At 50.4% G+C, this 19,584-nt stretch overlaps 1 protein-coding gene across 1 annotated transcript; it reads right to left on the bottom strand.

The window, feature by feature from the left end:
* Positions 1 to 13,709: 13,709 nt before the first annotated feature.
* On the bottom strand, positions 13,710 to 18,014 carry HAND1 (heart and neural crest derivatives expressed 1). The gene is made up of 2 exons (XM_037907052.2): positions 17,208 to 18,014; positions 13,710 to 15,175 (listed from the first exon to the last, which is right to left on the bottom strand). The coding sequence occupies exons 1-2, from the start codon at positions 17,697 to 17,699 to the stop codon at positions 15,074 to 15,076; spliced, it is 594 nt and encodes a 197-aa protein (XP_037762980.1). The 5' UTR covers positions 17,700 to 18,014; the 3' UTR covers positions 13,710 to 15,073.
* Between the last annotated feature and the right edge of the window lie 1,570 nt (positions 18,015 to 19,584).

Below are 19,584 nucleotides of genomic sequence, written 5' to 3'. Positions count from 1 at the left end.
GATAATGTACCTTCCATCATGTGGGATTTTCCCTGCCATGGGCAGCCAGCCAGTAAAATCCACTGTTTCCCATTTGATTCATTCTTATTTTGTGACTGACTCCTCTTATGGGCCTGTTGTAGCGCCATGCTTGTCTTCATTTTGAAAAATTCTCTAAATGGTCCTTCTACGCACCATCCGCTTGGGTCTGTTTTTAAATGGAGTGTTCACCAGAGGAAAGGTGAGTGTCAATCTTAACAGTGTGCAGCTCCAGAGAAATGGTTGGGCGCACCACCCAAAGATCTAAGGGAGAATTAGCTGCATCTGGAGAGCAGTTTGTTTTCCCCTCCCTAAAGTGTTCTGTATCTCTGTTCGGATCTTTCCCATTCATCCCATCAAACTTTCTTCCCCTTTCACTCTTACTTCCTCCAGTCCTAGTGCTGCATCCATTATCTTTCTAGACAAAGGGTTTTTCACAGCTAGGGAGCACTGGCCAGAGTTGTGGAGTCAATGAAGAGTTGTTAATGCTTAGCCACCACGTAGCCTGTGGGAGATATGAAGTGCTTTACAAATATTATTTAACAAAGCCTCCTGACACACCTGTGAAGTAGTGATTACTCTTGTTTTTTTTGTGAGGAAAGAGACTGACACGACTCAAAAACTCTGGTTATTCTGTGGTTTTGTGTGGCGCAGGGACTGGTTGCATTGTCATAATTACACTGGTACAACCCCCAGTGTGATGCACCCTGGTAAATTACACTTGCAGTGTGTCTGTATCAGTTTTGCAAGCCCAGAGTCACAGTGACAGAAGCAGGCGTGGAACTGAGTGTTGTGATTTCTGTCTAAATGTTCAGAGCGTGGTATAACATTACCCATCACCTTCCTCTTCACCAGGGCTTGTGGGCACGGTACACTGCACAGCCGTGGTGGGATAGGATTTCTTAATTTTTTTAATTAAAAATTAAGCTGTGGTATCTACATTCCAAAATCTGCAAAAAATGGATCTTCAGCCACTGCAGTCGCTGAAGCTACGATCCCAGTGGAAGAATGGCACGAGCGGTAAAGCATGGTATAATGCAGTCGTTAGGGGACAGGCTGTTTGTACAGTGCCTATCACACTGAGGCCCTGGTCTGTGACTGGGGTCCATAGGCATGACAGTAATACAAATAATACTAGACATGCAGATTAGTGTGTCTTCATCCTGCCTCCCTGAAAGGAAACATGGAAAAGTTCAGAACCTAGAGAGGGTCACCACATTTTGTTCACATGCCAGCTTGGAACCGTGAGTGAGCAGCGGATCAGACATAAATTTAGAGCCACTGTTCATTGTATCCTCCCTGTCACCATAGGGCGGCAGTGTTCCCTAAATAACACAGATGACAAGATTTCAGCAGGCAATGCTCAGTCAGCTGCTGCTCCACTGCTGATGAGGTCATTTGCTGCTTGGAGAGAGAATACTATCCACAGCTGTTCTAGGGACCAGAGCCATGTTCCTGTCACAAAGATGGCTCCTCGCTCTGAGCTGGCTGTACTTGTCAGATACAGGAAGTGGGATTATGCTGTATTAGGGGATGTGGATATCATAAAGAGGGGGTTGTTTTTTATACTGCCGGGTTGAGAATGAAATTGAACATGTACAATACTCTGCACCGTGCTGGAGTCTTTTCCCCCACCCTTTCCACAAAGTTTGATATAAACCAGGCTTTGATTCTCTCTGCCTCTCCATTATAAAGGGCAGATCAGCAGAGTGGGGGAAAATGTAAATGGGGATTTAATGGATTGTGTTTTATAGACTCAGTCCATTATCAGACAGGCTGGGTATTTAGTAACAGCCTCAGCTGTTGCTTTTATTTTATTTTATTTTATTTTATTTTTCTATCCAACGCATGTAATAAGTGATGACTAACCAGCCTTGCCAGCACTTAATCTCACTTGTCCGAGAGCTGAAGCGGATACCGTATCTCTATCATCCCAGCAGGTAGGATTGGCTTCTTCCCTAAGTAACAAGAACCCCTAGAATAGCTTTGTGTGAAAACTGTTTTCCAGGGCGTGCCCCCTGCTATGTCCCTGGAGACTTTATGTGATCAATGCAGCAGCATAAACAGAGAGGGTCAAGGTGGAAATGAAACTTCCAGCATAGGCAATCGGGGTAGATTGACAGGACCTGTATAAAGAGGAGACATAAGGCGAATGCATGATGTGCCCTCCAAGAAAGCTGGAATGTGAAACAAAAAGGGCACTAAATCCTGTGGCAGCAGCCATGGGACTGTCCGAGATGGGTTAGCTCTTTCTGTTGCCCTGGGCTGAGACCACAACTGTTCCCCCCTGATGTGCTATGTCTGGCTTGATCCAAATGATCCGAGAGCATCCTGTAAGCCATCAGGGGCTCAGGTACCATTGCGACTGGGGCAGCACTGAGGACCTGAACATGGAGTAACAAACCCTGGAGAGGGTTCAAATGGGCAGTGTTCGTGAAAGTCATACGGGTATCCTCTTTGTCTTGACCCCTTGGCCCAGCCAGCCCATAACTAATGGGGTGGGGAGGTGGAAAGTGGTGGGCTGTGTCCAAAGCTCTTGCAGCCAGCTTGCTCATAAATTCACTTTAGAGTCTGAGTTTTACCAACTGATTTGCCTGTCCAGAGGGAAGGAAGCCAGCAGCCCATCACCCTGGCAGTGAGCCCTGAGCAACCCCAACCCCCGCTTGGTGCTGCTTTCCAAAGTACACATTACGGCTGTCAGGCACTGCCAAGGCCCAGCCCTCCCCCGACCCATAGGGCACTGGGGAGGGGGGAAGGGGAAGGCAGGAGAATGTAGTGGAGCCAGCACTGCCCAACACTGCATGCCCAGCAGTGAGCATTCATGCACCCCAGCCACCCTCTGCATTTGGGCTGGGGGAGAAACTGGCCTGGCAAGAAGTAACTTCCCAGCTCTGCTTTGCCATTAAGGGAGGAGGGCCACTCACTCTGCAGAGTCTATTAGCCCAAGTGGAAACTCCAGGAGGCTCCGTTAAAAATCTTTCCTGGTCACTGTTGGTTTGTGCCGGAGGACCAGCAGCTGGGTATGCTCATTCGGCTAAAAATCCTACCTGCCTAATGAAATTTCAAACTGGCGTTTCTATTACTGCTACTAGGGTTAAACTCCCTAATATGCAGGGGGCATTTGACTGGCATTTCAGAGACCTGCAGTCTAGTCCTGCCTCTGCCACTGACCAGCTGGGTGACCCTGGGCATGCCACTTCTCCTCTCTGTGCCTGTTTTCCCATCTGTAACACCATCAAGTGCTTTGAGATCTATGGAGGAAAAGGGCAAGATGCTAAACTCCCTTGCCAGTCATAGCAAATCGATAACCCCCAGAGGTGAGGCCTTATTGTGATGGGACAACTGGATCCCTTCCTTGTTAGCTACCCTTCTGTAAATCCCTTCTGGAAACTTTTGTTCATCTTCCCACCTTTCTCCATGCTACCTGGGAGTTCTTCCCACCCCTTGTGCCACCAGCTCCCCACCCTTCATTCCAGTCCTTCGATAACACACCTTTTTGCTGTTAGAAGTGGCTGGCAAAGGACTTTTTAAACAGCCCTTTTTGGCATCTTTATGCTGCATACAAAGAAAGCCGAAAAGAGGCCTGGTTTTTAGCCTTAGAAATCTCCAGGCTGGTTCTTCATGGTTTTGCTGGATGACTTACTGGATGTCGCAGTGGGGGCTAGTAAACCTGCCACTTAACACGAGCCTCCTTTCTCCACAGGATTCTTTAGGCATTTGAGCAAAATGTGTGTCAACAAATACAGTCAAAAGAGCCTGACATCTGCACTGACACGAGACCTGTAATCCACCCCTGCCGTAGCTTCGCTGGTTGTCAGCTTTGGTGAAAGCAGTGGGGCTCCAGCAGTTAAATCAACCTGTTCAGAACACTACAGCTGCTAACAGCTGGCAAACCAAGTGTCATGGAAGGTTTTAGCAGGGTAGCTGCAGCTTCGAATTCCCTTTCACCGCTCAGACCTCAGCTTTCAGCCACCAGCGGTGCCGTAATTCCACTAGCTCTCCGGTCACCGTGGAGTCTTTCAGGGTGGCCAAGAACTGAATTCCCAAAATTAAAATGCAATTAAAAAAAAAAAAAAGAAACCTTTAAGACAAATAACCTTCCAGGTCTCTGTATCTCTCACAAAGACTCAGACGGGCATAAGCACGTTTTCACTTTGCAGGTCCCGGCGTTAACCCACTTCAGTAAATATACCATCACACTTGCAATTAGAATAAATAATAACCTCACTCCATGCTTCATTCCCAGCTTCCAGTCCATTTTAGGCCTGGATTGTCTTGCTTGTCGGTTGGAATTGCAGGCCTCTTGGGGCCTGTCCCTCCAGTTTCTGCAGCAGAACCCATCCCTTTGTTGCTGTTTAGCGCTGAACAAACAATGAGATCCAGGTCTGTCCAGACACATGCAGCCTCCAGGACAGCACAGAGCTACAGTTTTGCAGCACCTCTGTCAGTACGTCCTGAGCTCTGCAGCATCCATCAGGGCTGTTTAAACTACTGAGCGGACTAGCAGCCAGAGTGTTCCCAGCTCACGAGATGCATGTCCAATTTCTCCTGTCCTGTAACCTAAACATGGGTGATGTATAGAAAACAATGCGCCTGCTCTTACGTCCATGCTACAGCTTAACCAGAGGAACGTACCGAGATGTGAGAGAAAACAATGGAGGGGCTTCGTTGCAGGAAAAGAAAAATCGATTTCCAACAACATTGGTGTGCAAATACTTGCACATGACACGCTGTGTGTTGGAGGTATTCATGTTTCTCCAGAGCTGTTTAGTGTACCTCCTTTCCCAACTCTGTGTTGTACACACACGTCCACTGCCACATGATCTATATAGTTATTAAAAACCCTGAAGCTACATGTGTAATGCAAGACTGGAAATGAGCCGCATTGCCCATGCTAAGGTCCTACGATTGTATTCGCTGCATTGCAGGAGTTTGGTGAAGCCAGCATGCGCAAGGTGGGTGTGGCTCAGCGTGACTGTGGCTGTAGAAGAGGGTTGCCAATTTCAACCTCAGAAAAGGAATTGGGGGCTAGTGGTTAAAGATGCATCAGTAGAAACCAGGACTCCTGGGTTCTATCCCTGGCCTTGCCACTGACTCCCTGTGTGATCTTAGGCAAGTCCCTTCCCTTCTTTGTGTCTTGGTTTCCCCACCTGTAAAATAGGGATAAATTCTAGCCCATCTTTTTGACCCTGTCGTCCCTTTCTTTCAATCCCTCCAATGGCTCCCCTTTCTTTATCACATCAAACAAAGGCTTTCAGGAGGCTTCGTGGCCTAGCCCCACCCTACCTATCATCTCTCATTTGCTACTGAGAGGCCGACTCTTGCCTCTGAGGCAACTTACTCACTTGTGGTATTGGGGACTGTGCCTTCAAGGGCTGAGCACCCCAGACAGAGTCTGGGTGGGGCACGTCAGGTTGGAACCTGACACAAAATAAAGCAGAGCTCATGCAAACACCTTAAGCGCTAAGCAATGTCTGCACACCACACGCAGAATGCTTGTTTCTCGTTGCATTACTGGGGCTCTAACCTCTGAGCTCCTGGGGAGCTGCCTTCTGTGGACCAGTCATTGCTATAAAGTTCTATGGGGGCTGTTCCCAGCTGCCAGGGCAGGGAGCTTTGATTCAAGATGAACACAAAACATTTATTGTGCAGCTTGCAAACAAGACCTCAGCTCAACAAAGCCCAGACAGCCTAGGGCTCTGCCACATCCTGGTGCTGCGGCAGCTCTGCCTGGGTGGAGGGGTTTCCTCTCAAATGGCCATGGAGCTAAAGAGGAGTTTGTCTGATCACTTCAGAAAATGGTCTTTGGAATCCAGGAGTGAGAGTGAGACACACACACACACATACCCTGCCCCTAGGATTCAAGTGCTGTTTTATTTCCTCTGTCCTGCAGACGCTTCCCTGGGTAATATGAATTCACATCTGTATTTAAAGCCCTAACTGGGTGTGACTGAAGATGCACACAGCCAACCTCAAGCATTGAAAAATCAGGATATTTTTTAAAATAAATGTTGGATCTTTGCCGCCTGCTTTCTGAGTCTTGTGAGCTCTTATTTTCCAGCTTTCTCTCCAAGAGCAGGAAGTTTGCCCTTTTCTTAATGGAACCTGATGTTCTCACGTGACTCCTGGAGCTGGGGCTTTAAGAAAAATACCAAACACCAAGTTACCTGCCACTGTGGTGTCTTTATAGAGCATAAAGTCCTCATGGCCTGAAGCACAGTCCTAAGGATTGACCTAGCTAACTTTTCTTTTCCAGGTCTCCCAACCCTGCCAATGTACCAGCCTAGGGCAATTTGCCGGGGTGGAAGAGGAAGTTCTGCAATGCACAGGTAAAAGCCCTGGCTATGCAGGGGTCTGACTGGGGTGCACAGGGAGGGCACACCGGTTTGGAGTGTAGGGGTGCAGGTCTTTGGGAGGGGAAAGAGATGAGAGGCAGGGTTACCTCCGGAGATGGTGCATGGGAGACTAGTTTGATTTGGGAGCTAGCAGCAGGACTGAGGGGCTCTGAGTTCTGGGACGGGATCAAAAGTCTCCCCTGGCAGTAAATCTTTCACCTGCAGTGTTATTCGCTGGGGTTTGTGGCCATTACTCTGAGGTCAGCCCCAGGTCAGGATTTCTCCTGTCTCTTTAGCCCCAAAACCTAGAGATTTTTGTCTTATCTTTGACGCCATCTTGACATCGAAAACAAATTGTGGCCCAATTACCCTCCCCGAAGGAGTGATCCACAGGGCTGGGGCCACCTTAAATGACAAGAACTGTCAGGCACTTCCTTAAGAGAAGGTAAACAAGGGCTGTTAGGAAGGGGAGGAGGAATAGGGAGGGCTGGCAGTGCCAGGGACCCCAAACCTATCTGGCCAGGGACCCACCTTCCCGTTCCCTCTCAGCTCAGGCTGGGGAGAGGATGCTGTCGCTGAATTTGCCTTTGCCTCCAGTCATCGGATCAATTTCCCCAAAGAGAGGGAGTCTGAGAGTCCTCTACACCCAGATAGCCTGGCCCTGAGACCTCCCTAGGCTGGAACAGTGCAGCCTGGGCTCCAGCTTTGCAGATCCAGTCCCACTCCGGAGCCAGAGGGGCGTTTGTTATGTATGTTGTTGATTTATTTCTATTGCAGTAACACCTCAAAGCTCCACTCTTGGAGCAGGACTTCCTTGTGCTGGACGAAGAGAGAACAACAGGATAGACTGCCCCTAAGAACCTACAGTCTTTTGTGCCGGCCTGGCCGTTCTGGAGTCGGATTGTGTAGGGCCACAGACTAGGTAGCAGGGCATGGGTTGAATTAATGCAATCTTTCCCGTAAAGAGCTTGGGAACCCCAGCAAGGGCAGAGATGATACTCGCTCTCTGTGGCATTTTCCATCCTTGGCCACTATCCCTGAGCTGCCACTGAAAATTAATGCCATTTTTGAGAGGCAGTGCGGTCCAGTGGGTAGAGCACTGGCTTGGGAGTCTCAGGACCTGGTGTTCTAGTCCCCAGTTCTACCACTGGCCTGCTGAAGGACCTTGAGCAAGTCACATCCCCCCTCTGTGCCTCAGTTTCCCCTCCCACATTTTCTGTTAGGTTTTGTAGACTCTTCAGGGCAGGGACTGTCTGTGTTTGATCAGCGCCAAACACAGTGGAGCCCTGCTCTTAGCTGGAGCCTCTAGGGGCTGTGTAAAAGAATCCTGTCCTATTGTCATAATAACGTGGGGACAGCTGGGTGGATGGGCTTTCACAGCTGATGTGGCACTCGAAAGAATGTTTTTTCTCTTTACGTGTGTGTGTCCATCCATCCTTCTCATTCACTTTGACAGGCTCTTGTCCCCTTGATGCAGGCAGCTGCTACTCATGTTCATGGGATCTCCTCAAGTGCACGTCCACTGAGCGCGTGTGCTGACTCCATGTGGTCGCAGGCTGACCTGTCTGCAGTCCCAGGGCTGCCGCTCACGTTACTCTACCGGTCTGGGTTTTTCCCCTGGCTCCAGTGACAAGGTAGGTTCTGTAGTTTCTAAAGGAGACCAGGGGAAAGTGAAACATGTTTGCTTGTGTCCCCTGTGCAGGCCCAGCCCTCGGAGGGAGCCATGGAATTAGTTCACTCAGAAATGCAAAACATTCCCTGGTAATTTCAGGTTTTGCCTTCATTTACCTTTTTCACTCCTGAGTGTATTTTCTTTTTATGTCAGATTGGTATTTTATTTGGCTCCATGCTGTCTAGGGGCTGTCTGGTTTAACCCTTCCCTTGCTGCTTCTGAGATAAGAATAGGCTCCCTTGAGATCAGATAAACAGGTCCATAAATACCTAGAACAACAACAAGCAGCTTGCAGAAGGAGAGGGGAAGGATGCAAAGGAAAAAGAAGACACAATTCATAGACGAGCCAAGCCCCATGAATGCAGAGATGAGTCCCTGGGTGATGCATGAAATGTGCATCTGCTACTCGTCTTCCTTACGTACACCTCTAGAGGCATTTGCTGTGCGTAGGACAGTAACGGGCCAGCAGTCATGTGATAGACATGGTGAGACTAACAAGATGCTCTTTTGGCGGCGAGGGCGCCTCTGAGGTTCTCTCTATATTCCTCGACTGCCCATATTCAAAGGTAGCACTTCACAGTGACTCTCCCTGTGGCTGAAGAGGGCTGGACAGGTCCCTGCTGAGGCCAGTCAGTCCATTCCGCATGAGAGAGAGTAACGCAAGGCCAGCCTGCACAATGCTCTTTGTACAGCGCCTAGCACGCTGCGGCTCTGGTCTATAATGAGGACCCCGTGGCACTTCAGTAATCTGAGTAATAAATAATACTAACACAGAGTCAGCTCACTCAGGATGAGCTACAGAACTAGTGAGGTCTCCCCCTTGGCTTCCATGTTTCCTCAGCGTTAGGCTGGCCTTGCTCTAACTTCTTATTATCATGGATGTAGATGCTGGGGGTGGGGGCGGGAAATAATAATAATTAATAATATTGGGATTACATTAACAAAGGAAACACTGAGTTTGGAACAAGCTCCTTTATCTCACTCTATTAAAGTGGACAAATGTAGTTATGGCACAAAACTCAGGAAAGCAATAGTCAGCAGCTGTTACTTTATTCGTTTTTTAGCTCTAACCCCCCCCCCCCCCAGAGAAAAGGTTGCCTTACACCCTTGTATGTCACTGGCCAGCCAGTGGTGTGTTTCAGAAGCCATATGTATTAGGGCTGTCGATTAATGGCAGTTACCTCACGCGATTAACTCAAAACAGTTAATCGCGATTAAAAAAATGAATTGTGGTTCATCGCAGTTTTAATTGCACTGTTAAACGATAGAATGCCAATTGAAATGTATTCAATATTTGTGAATGTTTTTCTACATTTTCTAACCTATTGGTTTCAATTACAACACAGAATACAAAGTCTACACTGCTCACTTTATATTATTATTTTTCATTACAAAGATTTGCACTGTAAAAATGATAAACAAAAGAAACAGTATTTTTCAGTTCTCCTCATACAAGTCCTGTAGTGCGATCTCTTTCTCATGAAAATTGATATTATTGTTTAACAGTGCGATTAATCACGATTAATTTTTTGTAATCACTTGACAGCCCTAGTAAATATACAGACCACCGCCTGTGGACACGATACCTAGGTGAGAGGTTGCACCTGGTGATTTGTTTCACCACTCATGATCTTGGCCAAGTTCCTACTCAGCTGGAGGGGCATCGTGGGTGGATCACATGGCAGAGGCAAACTGTTTAGATCCCATAGCTGTTCATTTGCAGACTTTTAACTCCTTAGAGCAGTTGGAGGGGGTTTTAGGGAGTTATCTGAGCTCCATTGAAACTCAGTTTCAACCCAAGCTCTTCTCTAATGAAGGTGTTTGTTTGGGAATTTCCCTAGTTTTTTTTTCTTGAGTCACCAGCATTTTAAATCAAGCTGGTGTCCAAGGTTTGCAGGAGGGAACCCAGCCAGGCAATTAACGAGGCCCGCCAAAGTGGGGCTCCCCTCCTAAAACCCCTAGCAGGTCTGTAGCAGGTGTGGAGGGGTTGTGGGGACAGTTATACTGGGAGGAGTGAAGGGGGTGAGGTGTGGCATAAGGCGGAAGCAGTTATATCTGCAGGTGGGAGGCCGGGGGGTAGTTACGCCCAGCAGGTGAGGGGGAAAGGGGGCACAGGGGGTAGTTCTCCCTGGGGCTGAGGTCTGATGGGGGTAGTTATACTCAGGTGGGTGTGGGTGAATGGTGTGAGGTTTGGAGGGGAAACGGGGGGGGGGTTATACCATGGGAGGGGATGAGATTTGGCTTTTATCCTGGTGGAAAACTGAGCATTTCAAGTGTTATATTGAAAATATTTTAAGTGTTTAAACTTTTTCATATGGATGAAAGACTCTGTCCCTCCCTGCACCCCTTTCTGTGCCCTTCGCCAGGTCCCCACATCTCATACCCTCCTGTTTCCCCTGCCACCTCCATGTCCCTTGGCCCCTTCCTCTCTCTGTGCCGCCCACCTGGCACCCTTTTCTCTGCCATGTGATCCCCTCCTCCCTGCCTGGAGAATCAGTACCGGTATAACTGGCTGCTCCCTGTTATGCTCTAGTTCAACCACAGATTGCTGAGTTTGACGCAGGGATCGCTGGTCTGTGCTACACAGAAGGTCAAGTTAGATGGACATCATGATTCCTCCTGGCCTTAAAATCTATGAACCACTTACCCTCTCTCACCACTGAGGAAGCGGAAATGGACCTGATTATTGGATTGTAAATGGCTCTGTTCTGCAGCCATGGGGATAATCCTCCATACGGCATTTTAGTGTACAAGCCCATGGGTTTGCTGTACACTGAGTTTGAAATCAGCCAGCTCCCGGGGACATAACCCAAAGAACTCTCACAACCCACTGTGGGCGCCCCAGAGCACAGGTGTAGTTTTAAATCGAAAGCAGGTTGCTTTCAGCTCAGCTCTCAAGAGCAAAAGCACGCCTGGCCTGGTGTTCCTGGTCATGAGCAGCCTTCCAATAACTCGGGTGCGGTCCTGTCTCCCACAGGCCCCTCCACACTGACATTGATTTGGATGGCACTTTGGAATACACAAGGAATGCAGGATTGGGCCCCAAACCCGTGTGCGCAGCTAGGCCTCAGAAACAGCCCTCCAATCACCAAATGTGTGTGCGCATAAAACGGGGGGGGGAGGATCCGACGTCAGGCTCTTGCTAAGCATCGGTGACTAAAGCAGGGTTTAAGCTTGTGAAAATGGCTTGGGCCAGGGTTTGTATTTCACCCTCTGCGAAGTGCCAGAAGGGGAGAGCTAGTCTCCAGCATTGGAGAGTCCTGGATCATAACAGCGTGTAGTGTCTGTGCTGCGTGGAAGCAGAGAAGTAACTTCCTTCTTTTCCAGATCCCACAAGGAATCTCACTCCTGTGGTGCCGTGCAGGCTCTGAGTGGAAGCCAGTGAGCTAACGGGACATCTGCAGAGCCAAAAAACCCTGCAGCGGCAGGTCTCAGAGTGACTTGGGCTTGCGCCTCTGGGCTAAAAATAGCCGTGCAGGCGTTCAGACTGGGGCTGGAGCTTGGGCTCTGAGACCCAGTGAGGCGGGGAGAGTCTCAGAGCTTGGCTTCAGCCCAAGCCCGAACGTCTGTCTACATGGCTCTTTTTAGCCCCGTAGTGTGAGCCTGAGCCAGCTGACCTGGGCTCTGAGAGTTGCTGCCATGGGGTTTTCTTTGCTGTGTTTTCGTCCCCCATAAGACTTCTCACCTGAGCAAGTTAGGCAGGACACTCAGGGTTAACGCCCCGGTTTGACTGTCCTCCCCAGTTCAGCACAGCACTTAAGCATGGGCCTGACTTTAAGCACACACCTTAGTTCCATTGAAGTCTATCAGGGGGACTTAAGCATGTGCCTAAGTGCTGTGCGGGTTGGGGATGGGCCTAAAAGCACATGCAGCAGTGCTTAGCTGAATCAGGACCCAAGCGTGCTCAGGAAACCCCATCACTGTCGGGTCTAATCCTTCAGTTCTTCCCCAGGTCAAACTCCCATGGGCTTCACCAGGAGTCTTGCCTGGGTGAGTATGACAGGGTGGGGCAGGTTGCACGTATCCTTCAGAGAAGTGGCACTCGGGTCCCTTATGCACAAGGAGGCAAAATCAGAGCAGCCCTCAGACTGGCTCCCAGAGCTGAGTGTGAGGCATCCTCTCTCTGGGAGCGATGTAGGATCTCCAGAGAGAGATGAACAACGGCACCCAGGCAGCTCTTTCCTTGCAAGGAGGAGCTCAGCATCTTTCTCTGTCATGTTCCCCATTCCGCATGTGCACTTTTGGGGGGGATGGAAGGGGCCTGGCTAGCTCCTACAAGGGGCAGAGGCCCTTGGGTTGGCAGCCCACTAAATAAGCAAATAAATAAAGGGTAAAATGCCCAGGCAAACTGCTTGAGCTTTTGATGCTTTGACAGTCTCAAACTAGGTGCAGGGCCTGATTCGTCTCTTACTGACACTGGTGTAACTCAGGAATAACTGCATGGGAATCAATGAGGTTACGTAGCATCAAGCTGGTGTAATGAGAGAGGCCTGAGGCCTCTAATTACACAGTAATCTGGGGGCTGTGTGTGGAATGCACAGGGCCCTGATTCAAGGGGAAAGGCCAGTTGCCTGCGGGAAGGGACACGTAGGCCTGCACCCCCATGCTGCTGGGTCTAGGCAGCAGCGTGGGCGCCAGGAGCCGTCTGATCGTGGTGTTTCTCAGTGCTTGTCGTTAGCAGAGGCTTTGTGGAGAGTCCCAGCAGCCTTTGCAGACGGCCGCGCGGCCCTTCGGGTCACACACTGCCGGCGCTCTGTGGTCCCAGCGCAGTCGTTATTACAGAGGTGTTTTTCCTCATTAAAATGTGCCCGGCTTTTTGATCTCGCTTCTCTTGGCTTTGCTGAAAGAAGGTTATTTATCCCCCTGCACAAGCGGAGGGGCCAGTGATTTGGTTTTGTCCATGTTTCGTTTGAAATCAGCAAAAAGGTTTTCTTTGACTTGCCACATTAACACTAATGGAGTTTCCACCCTTATAAAACACAGGGGATTAACTCTTCAGACTCTGAAAAGTCCCTTGTTCCCCACAGTAATTATCTGTGTATGCATATGACTATACATACACAGAGAGAGGCTGTTCATACCCACATATCTATACGCTGCACAATAAGTGTGCTGTCTATATGAGTTTTTATGTATATTCAAATCAATATAATATGTGGGACTATACAATAAATATTACTTCTAGATATAGATCTAGTTATATTGGTAATATAATGTCTGTATTTTGTATGAATATTTAGATACCTATATAATAAAAACACACACATAAGTGTAATAAAAACATACATACATATCTTTGGGTGCAATGCTTAGGCCTCTGTTATGCAGGAGGTCAGACTAGATGGTCATAATGGACACTTCTGACCTTAAATCTATGAATCTGCTGTCAATATATATAGTAATGATGTATTTCTAAATGAATATGTACTGTAGATGTGTGGGAGGGACATCCACCCTCTAATACACTGTATCCAGATCTATACAGCTACAAGTCTCCTCTCTGTTGATATCTGTATGGATACAGCAAAGATATCAGTATAGGGCTTAGTACAACAAAGCCACAAACTAAGTGATGCTTCCAGGCACCCCTGCAATATCAAGAGAATAGTGGGCATAGGTGCTGGAGCCAGGGGTGCTGGGGGTGTGGAAGCTCCCCTTGGCTTGAAGTGGTTTCCATCCTATCCAGGTTCTAGGGTTTGGGTCAATGGCTCTCAGCACCCCCACTGTACAGATCCTTCCAGCAGCCCGGCTAGTAAGGTCCTTGTACATGTTACTAGATATGCATATAATAATATAGGTCTGTCGATTTAATTAAATCTAGAGCCCAAAGCATGATCTAGAGCGGCTCAGCAGCATCGATGCATGACCCAGAACCGAGCTGTTATATACACACCCCGAGAGGCCGCGTGCGCCGTCAAATCTATATTACAATCCGAAAGGGGTCACTCCATAAATGCTCATTTCCCTGCTGCTTTTCGTATTTTATATAAACCCGGTTTTTTTTAAAGAAACGCCCTGTTGTAGCCATCCCGAGAACGCCTCTGCCCTTGTCAGTTTCACAGCGGCAAAGCCCCTGCGGGTGGGCCGATCTCCCCCAGCCCTGGCGAGCCGGAGCGGGCGCTCGGAGGCACCGAGGCCTGGCGGAAAAGGGGAAAGTCCATTTTCATAAAACTTTTATTTCTTTTTTTTTTTTTTTTTTTTTTTTAAATCCACATAAATAGTTGGCTTGGCGAACCTGTTTTCTCGGCAAGTGGTCATACAAATTTGAGGTAGAAAACCCGGCACAGGAAACTTCCCACATGCGTTAGGTAGTTTAAATACATCAACACATTTCAACAACGTGGGGGCTGTAGTTACAAAAAATAAGAACAAGGTGTTTCCCTCAGACTGTTGGGCGGAAGGGCAGGAGCCAACCAAACACTGGTTACAAAATAAATGAACTTGAAAGGTTACCAAAAAAAAAAGAAAAAGAAAAAAGAAAAAAGAGTTCAGGGCTCATTCGATTCCAGCAGCTCTCTCTGGCAATAGGTCCCGATCCTGCCTTACTCACCTCACAGGGCTGCGTCCCGATCTTAGTACCTCTGCAAGTCCACCAAGATCAGAATCTGCCCCGTATTGCCCAGGGAGAACAGGATCCTGCCGGCCGGTTTTATTTGTGTTTCTGCTGAGAATCCGTATTGCATCCGTTTCATTTTTATGGAGAAAGAGACCAGGGGACGCCTTCGGCGAGGAGAAAATTAAGGCCACTGGAAAAATAAGGTAGGGAAGCGATTCCAATTCCGGAGCATTTAGAAGAAGCAGAGCGTGTTTCGTTTACACTAGAGTCACCCTGTTTCTCTCGAGTTCTTTTCCTCCTGCCCAGTTCTTCACATTCCCCCCTCCTGGATTTCTCCCCATCTCCAACCCTTTTTCCTTCTTCAACATTGCACATGATAAGAGCGATTGGGTTACACTCCCAGTCTGAAGAGTGCTGGGGGGTGAGGGGGGGGGGGGAATCGTCTGAATCTGTGTTAAAAATGAGTTCAGTCTTCGATTTGTCTCTCTCCTCTCACTGATTTAACTCCAGAGCCCAGACCTGCTGCGGCCAGCCAGTCCTTCCTTTAAGCTTTTTCTCCCCATGGCCTAAGGAATGAGAGTAGACTTCAGGCGGCTGCAGGAAAACACCAAACCGAAGGGGAAAGGGGGGGGAAAAAACACAAAAGGAAACATGGGTAAGTGCTTAACAAAAATAAATATAAATTTAAAAGATGAAGGGGGGGGAGACCAAATATTTACGAGCAAGGATTTTAATAAGCAAAACAAACCAAACCGCCTGTGTTCTACTGTACCCACTGTTTGTATATTTCAGTCTAGTGCTGTAAATAAGACCGTATATTGTGTTACTGTTTATAAATGTTAGATATCGAGGCAGGGCCATAAATTCGCCTTTATTTGGCGTGCTTTTCTAAATAGTGAACGCAGCGTTATTGTAAATCCACGCTCCTGTTGGTAAATACAACGGGACTCTAGTAAATTACACATTATTAGCTTTAATTGCCAAGCCGATTCTATTCCTTTCAATGCGAGGAATTAATGCTTGAAAACAAGGAGTCGCGCCTGAAAAATATCAACCTACGGGAAACGGAAGGGTGTTGGAGGTTTTGTTTGGTGAGGAAATTATTTCCTCGGGCCACGGTAAAGTACAAACTCCGTTTTAAGAAGCGAGACTATTTTTGGTCTTTTCCTCCAAAATGCGGCCCTTTCCCACCAGCTAGGTACGTCGGGAATAATCATGCCAAAGAGGCGGGGATCACGTTTAGTTTAGATGTCGTTTTGTTTTAATGGATCCGCGAATTTTCTTGGGATTCGATTATTGACACAACCCACAGTGGTCGTACAAATGAGAAGTGGAAAACCCGGCACAGAGGTGTTCTCGGGGTTCGGGTGAGCGACAGATCGGCACCTGGGTCTCCCGTGCTCGCTTTTTCGTTTCAAAATCGGGAACAGATCGCATTTCAGAATTTTAAGCAAACAAGTCCGTGATGTTGGGGTTAAAGAAAACGCGGCGGGTCTTTCTAGGAATTCCCCCAAATCGAGTTTGTAACGGGAGTACCATCCCCGAGGCTGGGATTCGCTGTGTGGACGCGTTTATCTGACTGTGTTTAGAACATGAACCGGGAGTTACATCCTGGCTCGTGTCAGAGCCCCGATCAATGGGCCTGGAACGGGGGCAGAATGTGTCCCGCTATCCCTCTCCCTCGCTAGGTAGGAAATGTTCTTGGGCGAAGCTCCGGTGTCCCCAGCCGGGTTCGGATTCCTACCACCGGCGGGATTTTTGTTTGCAGCGTCCAGAAAAAAAAGACTCGTAAAAAAAACAAAACAAACCCCCAACATTGCAGCGAAGGAAGGGCCCCGAGTCTGACTGTCCCGGGAAGCCCAGCAGGAAGGCTGGGGCCGGCTCTGCCAAACTTGCCCATCGACTCCACGCCCTCCCCCACTTTCCCAAATAGCCCGAACTAAAGCCGGGCCTGGCGGCTCGGGGGGATTTTCCATTTGCAACGTCTAAAAGCTTCCCGCGAGCCCGCCTCCCCCTTAGGAAAGGTGCGCACTGTTGAAGCCGGATTAAATAGGGACCGTTTAGACAGCAGGGGGAAATCGCCATACGGAGCCACCCTTCCATGGGCTCTGGTGAAGATAAACCCGGGCTCCGGTCCGCAGAATAAAACCCCAGCGTGTAGATCGCTTCTAGCAGCATCCTCGGTGCCATCTAATACTCCCCGCAACATCTAAATACTGGCGCATTACCGGCAGTCGGGCTGCGGGAACATTTACCCGCTGCCCGCGGTCTGGCCGGGCGTAGATCCGCGGGAAATCACGCTACGTGCCGCATCCCTGTGCCGGGCGAGCTCGCAAAGCGCTGGGCTCTCCCGGCTGCGGCAGCCAACAGGCCCGGCCGGCAGGAAGCTCGCTGCCCTCTAAGCAACGGGACGGCTCCGGGGAACCAGCCCCCCGTGCAGGGTAGCTAAGGTCCCATGCGGACTAACCCAGCCAAGGCGGCACAAGCCACCCATGCACCGGGGCGTCCCAGGCACTGCCCTGGGCACCTCTCTGGGGCACTGCCCTAGGGAGCTTCAAGCAACAAAGGCTGGCAGGTTTCCTCCCCTGCCGCCCCTCGCCAAGCCCGGCTCCCACCTCGGCCTTACCGGCTCCCTTTTCCTCTTGCTCTCCCGGCTGTCGGTTTTCTTGAGCTCCGCCTTGAAGCCCTCGGTCTCCCCGGCCTGGCTGTCCTTGGCCAGCACCTCCATCAGGTAGGCGATGTAGCTGGTGGCCAGGCGCAGGGTCTTGATCTTGGAGAGCTTGGTGTCGGCCGGCACGTTGGGGATGCACTCCCGCAGCTCGGCGAAGGCGCTGTTGATGCTCTCGGTCCTCCGGCGCTCCTTCTTGGGGCCCACGCCTTTCCGCCGGCCCAGCCGGCCGCTCAGCGCCTCCAGCCGGCTGGGCCCGTGGCCGGGCCCCGGCGCCCCGAACTCGGCGCTGGTGTAGGGGGAGGGCTGCCCGGAGAGGTCGGGGGACACCTCGGCCGGGTTGAGCACCCAGCTCTGGAAGTAGGAGCGCTCCGGGTGGCACCTGGAGGCCGGGCTGAAGAGGAAAGGCTCGTGCAGCAGATGGTGCTGGTAGCTTCCCACCAGGTTCATGGTCTGGCCGAGGCGCTGAGCTGTCCCGCAGAAAGAGCCCGGCTGGAGAGATCTGCCCTGCCCTGGGCTCGCCTAGGCAGCCTGAGCCATCCCTGGCTCCAACACCCCCTGGGCCGGACGGGGCAGCTTCCTGGCTGCGCTCCCTGGAGCCTGGGCGACTCTCCGCTGCTCAGACGCTCCTCCAGGCCGGGGAAGCCAGCCCCTGGAACGGCTCCTTAGCAAATTCTCTGCTGGGACGTCTGTCCTCGGCACCCAGCTCCGCTGGCGGGGAAAAGGGGTGTGTGTGGGGGAGAGGGGGGGTGATTTTTTAACCCTTCTGCAGCCTCCCAGCTCTGCCTTTATATAGGGAAGGGGGCTTTGATGTCAAACTTTCCCCAGAGCCAATGGAAAGGGGAGGGTCCGTTGCAGAAGGGGGAGGAGGGAGACGTGCCCCTGAGCTGTTTGCTTTGCCAGGCTGAGTTTATTTGGGCACCACTTTCATCACACCTTTCTGTTTGCTCCCGCCACTAAACCGGGTTCGGTTTCAAACACGGACTCGGAGCAATAAAAGGCAATCGTGGAAATCATACAGAGCCACCGCGCTCCTGGCCCAGCCAGGAGACCCGCTTCCCGGGGGTTGTTTGCTGGCGAGGAAGGAATTGCTGAACTAGAGGGGAAAAGGCAAACCGAGAGCGATGCGTCTGAACGGTTTCATAATTCTAGTCCCCAATGGGCCAGGTGATTAGAAAGCTTACGCGGTGGGGGCTCTGCCGGAGCGACACCGCCCGGGGTGAGCGCCCTGGTATTCCAGCCCAATCATCCCTCGCGATGTGTTGCAACCGGGGCTAGGGCTACGCAGATCTGCCGCGGGATTTTTTTTATTTTAAGGACACACATTGTCCAGTGTTTGCGTCGCTTAAGAAAAGCGAGGGGGGCTGCTTAGAAAGCCCCGCGATACACAGGGCAAAGCGGCGTGTAGAGAACTCAAGTGCATGTGTTCACGTGTAAACGCAAAAGCTCTGAACGATCAGAGAAACGAAGCCTACGGGGAAAGCCAGGCGCTTCCTCCTTAGAGCTTCTGATGCGTTGAAACATCAGATTTATCGAGCTGACAGTCAGATTTCCTGCTTTGTGGTGTATTTTAATTGAAATCTCAAATATTACCCCCTTTCTGAGCAGGTAACCTAATGGTTTGGATTTTTAATTAGGAGCGCGGAGAAGTGGAGTCTGATCCGTCCCTGAAGCTGCCTTGGCCTTTGCTCGGTCCCTGTTTGATTCCGAACGGTTTCTTTTCCTTTTGCAGCTGAAACGAATGGGATTTGTTCCTTCTTTTCAGCCTGGCCCCAAATGGTCCCGGGGATCAACTTTCCCAGCTTTCCCCACATCAGGGCAGGCGGTCCAGCACCCCCTGTCTCCCGGCACCCCAGCTTTGCAGCTGATCCTGCGCCCCTGAAAATTGGAGAATATGCAAAAAAAAAAAAAAAGCAAAAAGTTGCGAGGCAAGTGGCCTTGAATCGAGGCTCGGAAAGGGGCGCGTGGGGGGCACTACATGGGCTTGTGTGGTTCTACCCACGGCACCCTGTCCCCACAGGAGTGTCCGCCTTCCCCTACCCCGGGGGCCTCAGCCCGAGGGAAATCTGCCGCCGCGCCTACACACGGGTAATGCAGCCCGGCTCCGGCCCGGTTCTCCCGCAGCCAGACTAAACCGAGCGGTTCGGGGCGAGCTGGGAACGGGCTGAATCGGGCTTGAGAGGTCGGCAGGGACCCGTTTGAAAGCGAGTCAGTGAAAGCCCCGAGGATCAAGGGCGGGTTTCCTCTCCCGTCCCTGCCCCAGCCTGTGGGGACCCTGCGGGTTGGAGCGATGGGGGTGAATCCAGGCGGCTGGGCCCGGCAGGTTGGCGTGGCC

Source organism: Chelonia mydas, chromosome 8, assembly GCF_015237465.2.
Source record: "Chelonia mydas isolate rCheMyd1 chromosome 8, rCheMyd1.pri.v2, whole genome shotgun sequence".
Taxonomy (NCBI): Eukaryota; Metazoa; Chordata; order Testudines; family Cheloniidae; genus Chelonia; species Chelonia mydas.
The sequence above is the reverse complement of the archived record's forward strand: the minus strand, read 5'-3'. Positions and strand labels throughout refer to the sequence as shown.

Excerpts from the sequence above, each read along its gene's own strand:
- HAND1 (XM_037907052.2), bottom strand. The coding sequence starts at position 17,699 with ATGAACCTGGTGGGAAGCTACCAGCACCATCTGCTGCACGAGCCTTTC. Across the intron at positions 15,176-17,207 it reads GCAAGAGGAAAAGGGAGCCG|CCGCCTGAAGTCTACTCTCA; the intron begins GTAAGGCCGAGG and ends GTTTTCCTGCAG.